The 12,098-nt window shown below is 37.0% G+C and overlaps 1 protein-coding gene across 3 annotated transcripts in view; it reads right to left on the bottom strand.

Moving 5' to 3' along the window:
• The window catches only part of PALS1 (protein associated with LIN7 1, MAGUK p55 family member), an 80,860-nt gene that overhangs the window by 12,653 nt on the left and 56,109 nt on the right, over positions 1-12,098 (bottom strand). For all 3 annotated transcript variants that reach the window (XM_015473234.3, XM_005211983.5, NM_001205951.1), the window contains 4 exons: positions 11,520-11,597; positions 5,693-5,876; positions 2,093-2,164; positions 1,658-1,729 (listed from right to left, as the gene is read on the bottom strand). In XM_015473234.3, coding sequence (XP_015328720.1) covers positions 1,658-1,729; positions 2,093-2,164; positions 5,693-5,876; positions 11,520-11,597 — 406 coding nt within the window. The remainder of the gene's footprint in view (positions 1-1,657; positions 1,730-2,092; positions 2,165-5,692; positions 5,877-11,519; positions 11,598-12,098) is intronic.

The raw sequence follows: 12,098 nt of genomic DNA, 5'->3' as shown, positions 1-12,098 counted from the left end.
TTTGCAAATTTCCTACAGTAAAATAGCTTTTAGAGCTGAACCAGTTAACTCCAGTGTGTTTCAAAGGATAAAGAAACAGAGATATTAATCACTTACTGAAGTATAGAGAAAAGAACTATAAATCCAATAAATATTCTTAGTTACATAATCTATCAATTAGCATTAAGGATGTTTAATTTGAAAAAAAAATTATTATAGTAGGTAGAATCTCAGGTTTAGTTTGTATCAAAATTTTCAATAATCACTGCAGATGGTGATTGCAGCCATGAAATTAAAAGACGCTTACTCCTTGGAAGGAAAGTTAAGACCAACCTAGATAGCATATTGAAAAGCAGAGACATTACTTTGCCAACAAAGGTCCGTCTAGTCAAGGCTATGGTTTTTCCTGTGGTCACGTATGGATGTGAGAGTTGGACTGTGAAGAAGGCTGAGTGCCAAAGATTTGATGTTTTTGAACTAAGGTGTTGGAGAAGACTCTTGAGAGTCCCTTGGACTGTAAGGAGATCCAACCAGTCCATTCTAAACGAGATCAGCCCTGGGATTTCTTTGGAAGGAATGATGCTAAAGCTGAAACTCCAAAACTTTGGCCACCTCATGCGAAGAGTTGACTCATTGGAAAAGACTCTGATACTGGGAGGGATTGGGGGCAAGAGGAGAAGGGGACAACAGAGGATGAGATGGCTGGATGGCATCACTGACTCATTGGACGTGCGTCTCAGTGAACTCCAGGAGTTGGTGATGGACAGGGAGGCCTGGCGTGCTGAGATTCATGGGGTCGCAAAGAGTCGGACACGACTAAGCGACTGATCTGATCTGATCTGGTAACATTTTCATTAGTTTCATTTTGCTGCCAAAAATTTTTAAGGTATTGAGAGAATAAAAATAAGCCTTATAAACTGTGTAGGAAGTTACAAGAGTTCCTTTGCTTTATTATTTGGCTTGTTTCTAATGTGAATTAAAGAAGGGGTAGCAAATTCTAAAGCCCATAAAGACCACTCAAGAAGGTAATGAAAGCAATGTATCAGGTTGGGTTTATAAAAAATTGGATGTGGTGGAGACTGTTGAACTAGATAGGGGCCCACTAAAAAGGCAACAGCCATCATTCAGGTTCAGCAGGCTGCTGACACACTGGAATATAAGCCCAATGTTATCAGAACTTTTGATTTTAAAAGAAGCTAAAACTTGAAAAACTTTTAACACTAACAATAAATAAAAACAAAATACTCTCCTGTGTGCCTGACTCAGCCAGCAGACTCTATGGGATGGGTTACCTAGGTGAGATGAGTTACGATAGGCAATTTCACTGAAAATACATCTATATTGTTAGAATTTGTTAGGAACAAGTATTAACTTTGCAAATGAAGAGTTTACATAGGAAAAAAATTTAAGAGAAAACTATCAATACAACAGTATACAGCCACATCATACTTTTAATTTTTAAACTACTTTTTCTCAGATTTCAAAATTCTGCATTACTCACAGTTTTCTAGAAGAAAATAATTTCTGCTAAATGACTTTATTAAATACACACATATGTTACATTAAGAGGCCAGGACCATAAATAAAACTCCCTAAAAATATCATTTAATTTCATTCAAATGTTAGACATGGACCTCTTTTGGATATAAATATGGCTATGTCTGAGAGTGGAACTTACCATCATTTTTATTGGCATTATATAAAACCTTTTTCCTCTTCTTTTTATTCTTCTTTGCACACCATAGTTTTCCTGTTGACAGTTAGAAACATAAGTATAAATGGGGTATTTGTTTACCTGAATAAAGCTACGTATTTCAAATTGAAGAACTCTAGTTTTAAATTTCAATTTACAGACATGTATTACATTGTTCACAGAATAACTATTTTTCAGGGCAATAAGTTAAAGTTTTCCATTAATCTCACATTATAGACAGATACTCTTTCATATTTAAAGCCTGTCCTTTCTTAACAGTCCTAAGATAAGCAGCTTTGCTTCTCACATCCATCTTGCCATGAATACATCTTCCCTGACAGTTCTGAAATACAAATTTAAACCTGATTCCAGATGGAAACCAAAGAAACCTCTCATTAATGTCAAATATAAGAGTCCAACCTGATTTTTCTGGTTCCTTATCTTCTTCTATGGTTTGCTTCATGGCTTCCCTTTGCTGCTGAAAGCTTTTCCCTAATAAATAGAGAAGAAAAAGAGTGAAATAGTTAGACAAAAGAATAGATCAATTTTTTTTTCTTTAATTAAGGGACGACACCAGAAGTAACTGTTCATTTACAGTCCCTTCTGAATCCTCCTGCCACTACACGAGAGAATGTCAACTATGATTATAAGCTCCAAATGTTTAAGTTGTTAAGTTCCAACCTGGCTCTCACTCAATCCTAGGAATGTATTACTAGACTATACATCATGTATTTAAAAAGATAAATAATAAACGAAGGCTAGAAGTTTTAACAGTTATTTACAAAGCTTTCCATTTAGCATCTAAGAAAGCATTCCTCAGAGATCAATGCAAAGAAATAGAGAAGAACAATAGAATGGGAAAGACTAGAGATCTCTTCATGAAAATTAGAGATACCAAAGGGACATTTCATGCAAAGATGGGCTCAATAAAGGAGAGAAATGGTAGGGACCTAACAGAACCAGAAGATATTAAGAAAAGGTGGCAAGAAAACACAGAACTGTACAAAAAAGATCTTCATGACCTAGATAATCATGATGGTATAATCACTCACCTAGAGCCAGACATCCTGGAATGTGAAGTCAAGTGAGCCTTAGAAAGCATCACTACAAACAAAGCTAATGGAAGTGATGGAATTCCAGTTGAGCTATTTCAAATCCTGAAAGATGACACTGTGAAAGTGCTGCACTCAATATGCCAGCAAATTTGGAAAACTCAGCAGTGGCCACAGGACTGGAAAAGGTCAGTTTTCATTCCAATCCCAAAGAAAGGCAATGCCAAAGAATGTTCAAACTACCGCACAATTGCACTCGTCTCACACACTGGTAAAGTAACGCTCAAAATTCTCCAAGCCAGGCTTCAGCAATACGTGAACCGTGAACTTCCAGATGTTCAAGCTGGTTTTAGAAAAGGCAGAGGAACCAGAGATCAAATTGCCAACATCCGCTGGGTCATCGAAAAAGCAAGAGAGTTCCAGAAAAACATCTATTTCTGCTTTCTTGACTATGCCAAAGCCTTTGACTGTGTGGATCATAAGAAACTGTGGAAAATTCTGAAAGAGATGGGAATACCAGACCACCTAACCTGCTTCTTGAGAAACCTATATGCAGGTCAGGAAGCAACAGTTAGAACTGGACATGGGACAACAGACTGGTTCCAAATAGGAAAAGGAGTACGTCTAGGCTGTATATTGTCACCCTGCTTCTTTAACTTATATGCAGAGTACATCATGAGAAATGCTGGGCTGGAAGAAAGACAAGCTGGAATCAAGATTGCTGGGAGAAATCTCAATAACCTCAGATATGCAGATGACACCACTCTATGGCAGAAAGTGAAGAGGAACTAAAAAGCCTCTTGATGAAAGTGAAAAAGGACAGTGAAAAAATTGGCTTAAAGCTCAACATTCAGAAAACGAAGATCATGGCATCTGGTCCCATCACTTCATGCGAAATAGAAGAGGAAAGAGTGGAAACAGTGTCAGACTTTATTTTTTGGGGCTCCAAAATCACTGCAGATGGTGACTGCAGCCATGAAATTAAAAGATGCTTACTTCTTGGAAGGAAAGTTGTGACCAACCTAGATAGCATATTCAAAAGCAGAGACATTACTTTGCCAACAAAGGTCCGTCTAGTCAAGGCTATGGTTTTTCCAGTGGTCATGTATGGATGTGAGAGTTGGACTGTGAAGAAATCTGAGCGCCAAAGATGTGATGTTTTTGAACTGTGGTGTTGGAGAAGACTCTTGAGAGTCCCTTGGACTGCAAGGAGATCCAACCAGTCCATCCTAAAGGAGATCAGTCCTGGGTGTTCATTGGAAGGATTTATGCTAAAGCTGAAACTCCAAAACTTTGGCCACCTCATGCAAAGAGTTGACTCATTGGAAAAGACCCTGATGCTGGGAGGGATTGGGGGCAGGAGGATAAGGGGACGACAGAGGATGAGATGGCTGAATGGCATCACCAACTCAATGCACATGAGTTGAGTAAACTCCAGGAGTTGGAGATGGTCAGGGAGGCCTGGCGTGCTGCCATTCATGGGGCTGGGAAGAGTTGGACATGACTGAGCGATTGAACTGAACTGAACTGATGTGGAAAGTACTGTGCTGGATCTTACAATGGTTCTGATCATTTGAATTATTGCAAATCAAACAAATTAAGAGTTATCTTTCCAAAATTACATAAATTCATCAGTTTTTGATTCAAAGACACCATTCAATATATTCTCTTACATTTACTGTGTTCAATTCCTCTCTTTCTTTGTATGTATGTATATGTTTTAAAGATTTTTCATTTCTACATTAAGCTACCCATGATAGAAATAAATGAAAAACCTATTATGTTTTTCCTCTTAGGATTATGATTTCACTTTCAAGGTTTCTGATTTTCATCTTATTTTCAGAGATTTACCTTAGAATCAAGTATATGTTTTCTGAAGGATAAAAGTGGTTTTAGTTAGAAAATTCTGAATTAGAGTTCTACTTTTATACTTAATTTTTATATCTAATTCTTTCCAATTCAGACCAGAGATTCTTAAAAAAAATCAATAAGCAAATTCCATCTATGTTGGAATAATCTGTTGAACTTAGTGCATTTTATAAGACCACAAGCAAAAAAGGTTAATATTGAGTTTGAGACACATAAAAAGTATTAAGGAAAATCAGGTTATCTCCAGCAACTGTACAGACTGACTGTGTTTCTAGTTAAAACAAGTAACTATGGCTATATGGAAATTTTTAAGAGCATTAAGATTTTTTAAAAGTATGTGACTATAACAGATCTAGAGAAAATAACAAAATAATTTTAATATTTTACATATTAAATATCTTATTATACTTCCCTTGGTTCTATTTCCCTCATTCTGTCATACCCTCCTGAGTACTGTAGTAACAATCTGTAGGAAAAGTTACATCTACATATCTCATTCCATTAAGTATCATCTTCACATTTTAGAAGAAATATGTTTCTATAATAATCTTAATGTCCAATATGAGCTAGTTTTATTTTAGTATAGTCTAAATTAGAGAGTTTTCTTCAATCAAAAGATAGCTGCATCTTATTTCTATCCTAAGATATCTTAGAAGAGATAAATTCAGCAGTCTTACTCTTTTGATTCTGAATCAAGTCACACATCTTTAACAAATTCCTATCTAGATACCAAGTATGCTGCCCCAGTTGATGATAATCTCCTGCTACAGTATAAGTTTTGTTGCCTTGATGTTTTTATTGTTCAATACTGTTTTTGTTGCCTTGAAAACAGGGTTAATTTCAATGCACCTACAGTGAACAGTAGGATAAATGGGGGTGGTTGATGAGATTATATGATAATCCCATTCTAAAGCCCAACAAACTGGTCAGACTTACACCCAAGATACTTATATTACAGATACAACATAAAAACCCAACAAAATGAAAAAGTAACTACATCATTTTTTTAAAAGGCATAAAAACGTGAGTTTTTCCCTTTGAAGATTTGTATTTTAAATGTGTTTTTAAACTTTGTACTTTCTACCATATTGTCTTTTACCTGGAACGAGACCAGCTAGAGGCTGATTATCTTCATCTCCTTCCCTGTAGGCTTGCCACCAATTTGGATCTTCTTGACTGATTACATGAAGTATATCTCCTTTTTGAAAAGATAGACCTAACTCTCGACATGGAACATAAGGGTCATCTGATGGGTCGTAGTCAAAATGAGCCTTTACATGGATCTAAACAATAAAAAGGGTAAAAGTAAGGACAATAATGAAATGGCAACACAATGTTTAGCATAAATGTGAGTGTTAAAATTTTTCATCAGCACAAAGATATTACAAGTGGAAAACAGATCAAGGTTAGTTTAGTAATTGTATTTGAGGGCAGAATTTTTTTCAGACTCATCTGTTTTCTTCAATTAAGACAGTCCTGTTGATTGCAAACATGTACAAGAGAAGGCAAAACACTGCCCTGTTACTGCTAACAAGCTGAGATGCCAAGAGGCCTTAAAAGTTTGACAGAAGCAGAAGGAATATAATAGAGAGTCCCTCCCTCTCCATTCCTGACTTGTGAAAACAATGACTGCAGTAAGGTGTGTGATTTCTAAACCACTATTACGAGGAAAGGTAAACTGTAAACCTCTCCACATCTGTCATCTAAGCAGGTGAGTGTCAGCTTTCCTGCTGCCATCATCTCTTCTTGACCACACTGTCAGTGTGACTGTGCCTTGACTGCTCAGTCTATTCTAAAGGACTATGTCTAGGTTCATATATAATCAACCCCAAACTGCTAAAATTATCTAAATCAAGTTTATAACCAATTCCTATCACGTTCTGTATGTAGGCATTGAAATATTGTTAGTGCTACAAACTAAAATTTTTGCTAACTGTGCTTTGCATATCTAAAACCTGCTATGCTCTCAGAACTAAAAATAGGTAAGAATTCACATGAACCTTATTAAAAGCTCAATTATTTCCTACAGTATCTTCTCCAATATACTTCTGTAAGTTATAACAAAGTATTCTTACTTCTTAAAAGGTATAAAGGAATCAATATTCTCCTTAATTCCTCTATCTGTAATTTTTATCCAACCTGGTCAAGTGGCATGTGGCATTTCCAAAATCTGCAGATTATATGAAATCTGATAAAATTGAATTTTAGAGTTATACAGGGTAGTAGTAAGTCAAAACAGCTGAGAGACTGGGTAAAAAGATTATATATACAATTTTATAATCTTGGCACGAGAAGCATATAATATATAGGATGATAAAATCTCTGCTTGTACTATTCCTATTAATCAATAATGCTTCCACATCTGTTTAAATTGTTGCTCTTTAGCAACATGAACCTTGGAAATCTAAATATGAAACTACAGGCATCATTTATTGTGGTGGAGAGTTCATTTTATTATCAAGGTTTTCAGAGATCTATGAAATCAGACTTCTTGTCAGCCTGATGGATGATTTTATCAAATCACTTTCTGAAATCAATACCCAGCATGCTGTTTTCAAAGTGTTTTGCTCAGAACACTTACTAGGATGTTTATTAAAATACTGACTTCTTAAACCACATCTCAAGCTTTCAGATTCTGTGTTTTAATTAAGTTCCTTGGATAATTGCTACATACATGTCATTTAAGATATACCCTAAAATCTTAGGGAATTACCATCCTGAGGGAAACTAAATAGGCCAGTGAAGATGCTATATCTAAGTCTATGACCTTTGCCAGAGGCAGACAAAATCACCCAGAGATGTCTTTCTCTCTACTCTTGCTTAGGTCTCACCCCTTGACCATTCAGATTTTTTTGGTTTGGAATGAGGCCAAGAGGAGAAGAGAGGACATACTTTGTTAATGTGACAAGTTTATTTAGTGCTGTTTAAAATGTACTCTAAAACTGAGAGCAAAGTTTATTTCACATCAGAGAAATTAACCAACTGACTGAGTTAAAGTCTGAGTATTGCCTTAACACATACTATGTGACTGTTTTATGACTTCTATCTAGATATAGGCATGTATTTGTTTTACTGTTTCACTTTATTGCATTTTTCATATATATATATATATATACATACACACACACATATATATACACACACACACACACATACACACACACATACCTAAATTGAAGGTGTGTGGCAACCTTGTGTTGTCAGAGGAAGGCTAGCATTTTTAAGCAATAAAGTATTTTTAAATGAGTGTATATATGTTGTTTGTTTAGACACAATGCAATTGTGCTCTTCGCAAACTACAGAACAATGCAATTATAACTTTTACATGCAATGGGAAACCAAAAATTTTGTATGACTCATTTTATTTCAGAACTTGCACTATCCCTTAAGTATACCTACAGGCATTCCACTGCAACTCTTATCAGTTCTACAAGTTATGTCCAGTAATCTTAGGGTAGTGGCTACTTTTTTTCCTTTCCCATACAAAGGAAAACAGAGTCCTTTTTAAATGAAGAAGAGACTGTGACCCCTACAGGAAAGCTCCAGGGCTTCACCATGCAGTAGCATCAGTAAAGTCTGACCAAAACAATGCTTGGTTTCTAATTCAAACAAAATCATTTGTTTAAATTTTAAATTACAGGGTTGTTTAGACATAATTATCTTCCAGCCCAACATTTTTCTCTTTGCCTCGCTGGTGGCTCACAGTGGTTAAGAATCCACCTGCCAATGTAGGTTTGATCCCTGGTCTGGGAAGACCCCACATACTTTGGAGCAACTAAGCCCAAGCACCACAACTATTGAGCCTGTGCTCTAGAGCCCCAGAGCCCCCAGCTACTGAAGCCTGCTTGTCCTAAAGCCCGTGCTCCACAGCAAGAGAAGCCACCACAATGAGAAGCCTGTACATCGCAACTAGAGAAAAGCCAACGCAGCAACAAAGACCCAACAAAGTCAAAAATAAATACATACTAAGGGCAGCATGAAGAAGAGCCTTTGCAATGTCAAGCAACAGTTTTTAAATTCCTCCTCTTCATTCTAAGATTTCTCCTCTCTGATGCCCATTCAAGAAAGAATAGTTTTTAAAATAATTTATTATTTATGGCTGCACTGGGCCTTTGTCTAGTTGCAGCAAATGGGGGTTACTGCAGCTCGAGGGCATCTCATGGTGGTGGCTTCTCTTTTTCTGGAGGACAAGCTCTAGGGCTTGTGGGCTCAGCTGCCTTGCAGCTGTGGGATCTTCCCTGACCAGAGATCAAACCGGTGATCCCTGCATTGCAAGGTGGATTCCCCACCACTGGACAGACCACCAGGGAAGCCCAAGAAGGAATATCTTTACTTGTTCTTTCCCATATTTAACAGGAGAAATTTGGGGTATCTGTGGGTATCCAATTGATGTTTAGTAGTAGGCAGACAAAAGAGATTCCATCTGTTCACTGTCCATACTGTTCACTGAAATTATTAATATTTTTTCATCTTCTGATAAAATATATACATTTATAAACATTTTACTGCATTATAAAACTTAAGATCTTCTTCCAAATGAGAAAAAAATTAAAGTGAAAATTATATAATATATTCTGTACTTCTAAGAGAAAAGTATATTGGATGGTAGTGGTTCTCAATCTTTTCTTTCAACCCAATTATCTTCATAGGCTGTGAACAATCCTTAACCTATCATTTTTAAAAATCTTTAGAATTTTTTGCAAACACATGAAGTATATATAAACAGACTGCTCCCTTGACCTGATCTCCCCACAATAAATACAACTACAGCCTAGATCTCTCTGTAGAATACAAGAATGATGGCTCAGTGGTAAAGAATCCTTCTGCTAACGCAGCAGATGCCGGTTCAATCCCTGGGTCAGGATGATTCCCTGGAGAAGGAAGTGGCAACCCACTCTAGTATTCTTGCCTGAGAAATCCCATGGACAGAAGAGCCTGGCACACTACAGTCTATGGGGTCACAAAAGAATCAGACATGACTTAGCAACTCAACAACGTATTTAATTCTATGGATTTGGTATCTACACCTGAATGCCTCTCAGGTATCTCTCAATTTTTCTCCCCAAACCAGTTTTTCCTCCACATCGCCCTTCAGTAAGCAACACCACTATTTATCCAGTTGCTGAAGCATATTTGCTTCTTGCCTATCCATTACTCTTCACATTCATTAAAAGGTCCTGTCATTGCTACTTCCAGAACACAGCCTGCATAATTTTCTCCACTGCCACTGCTATCACAGAAATTTAAGCCATCATCATAGTTTATATTGGCTTTAGCAACACTTTCCTAAATCTCCTTGCTTCCATTATTGGCTCTACTAATCCAATTTCTACCCAGCAGCCAGAGTAGTTTTGTTTCTAAACACAAATCAGATGTTACTGTATTTGAAATCCAAACTCCCTACCATGGCCAAGACTTACTTGACCTGGCCCTACTTATCTCTCAAGCCTCATCTCTTAGAATTGTCTCCCCACCTTTCTACTCCCTCACTTGGCTCCACTCCCACGGGTTTTCCAAACACAAAGTTCTTTGGAAATTATACCTGAAAGTTCTTCTGGAAGTTAACAGGCTTGGCTTCATCTCATCCTACCAGGTGTCAGCTTCACATTGCCTTCTCCTGGAGGCCTTTCCTGCCAACCTTATATAATCAATCCCACACCTCTTTTTTTATTCTCAGTGTTTATATTCACTGATTTCCATCTCAACATTTACACCAAACTATATTTACCCCAAACATGTTCATTACTATAAAATGAGCATTTATTTGCACAGTGCCTAGTACACAAATGGGATCAAGTAGATATTCATTGTAAGGAAAAAAACTATTTGGGACCCTTAATATTTTAATTATTAATACTACTGGGCTAGTGGATAATTCTATGCTTTGTATCCCTGAACTATGATTTTAGTGTTCTGCTAAGTCTTTAAATTCCCCTAAAACTACATCTCTATCCTCCCAGCCCAGACCCCCAAAATCAAGAGACTTCAGTCATGCTCCCAGTCTTTAGAGTTATTAAGTCTCCTATAGGGAGAAGAGGGGATTTTCCTGGTGGTCTGGTGGTTAAGACTTTGCCTTCCAATACAGTAGGTGTAGGTTCAATCCCTGGTCAGCGAGCTAAGATCCCACAAAGAAAGGTAATTCCAAAGAATGTTCAAACTACCGCACAATTGCACTCATCTCACACACTTAGCAAAGTAAGGCTCAAAATTCTCCAAGCTAGGCTTCAACAGTTCGTGAACCGTGAACTTTCAGATGTTCAAGCTGGATTTAGAAAAGGCAGAGGAACCAGAGATCAAATTGCCAACATGTACTGAATCATAGAAAAAGCAAGAGCATTCAAGAAGAACATCTACTTCTGCTTCATTGACTATGCCAAAGCCTTTGATTGTGTGGATCACAACAAACTGGAAAATTCTTAAAGAATACCAGACCACTTTACCTGCCTCCTAAGAAATCATATGCAAGTCAAGAAGCAACAGTTATAACCAGACAGTCAAGACAGTATGGTTGTCATGGGTCAAGCGGGGAGGAAGTGATGAATTAGCAGAACATAGAGGATTTTTAGGGCAATGAAACTATTCTGTAGGTTATGATGGTAGATATATGTAATTATACATTTGTCAAAACTCACAGAATGTACAACACCAAAAGTGAATCCTAAAGTAAACTATGAATCTGGGTAACAATGAAACCATAAATTCTCTAATGTAACAGATACACCATTCTGATGTGGGATGTTGACAGCAAGGGAGGCTGTGTGTGGGGGGGGGGGGGGGGGCAGAAATTATGTGGGAACTCTATATTTTCTGCTCAATTTTGCTGTGAACTTAAAACTACTCTCAAAAAATAAAGTTTATTAATTAAGAAAAATGTAAACAGTAGCCATCATAAAATAAGGAGCATTAAAAAAAAAAAAATCACTTACCACTGTTTCCTTGGCAGGAGGAGGCTTGATCTGTTGACTGGGAATCAGAACAAATGTCAAAGTACCATGCATATCAGACTGCAACAGAAAAAGCACATTATTTTAAAAAGCTGTATTTATGAAAATCATTTCATGATCTTATGATCAACAGTTCCTAAGCTGGACTATACTGGAACCTCAAGGAAACTTAAAAAAGAAACTGGTAAAGATGAATCCCATTTTATCAGGAAGCACAAATTACCCCTTTTGTGGACTCCATTATATTAGAGCTACCCAGGCATATGGCATGCAACAATTTTGGTCCTCTGGATCACTGGGGAAGGCCACTTGGCCCTTAAGTCTTGGGTTTCTGTTTTCCATTCAGTTTAAGTTTAGGACGATTCCACAATGAAGGGCTGGATATTACAGCACTTCTGGCTTATCTACTCTGACATACATCGATTTTAGTACAGTAGAATTTGAAATGGTAATCGTCACTAGGATTAGAAAAGTGATGCAAATATACAAATATTCTTACTTCCTAGATGCTTTGTCTCTGTCATTCATTCTATATTTTAACTGTACATAGTCTTACTGCTA

This window comes from Bos taurus, chromosome 10, assembly GCF_002263795.3.
Source record: "Bos taurus isolate L1 Dominette 01449 registration number 42190680 breed Hereford chromosome 10, ARS-UCD2.0, whole genome shotgun sequence".
NCBI lineage: Eukaryota > Metazoa > Chordata > Mammalia > Artiodactyla > Bovidae > Bos > Bos taurus.
This window is presented reverse-complemented; position numbering and strand designations above follow the sequence as displayed.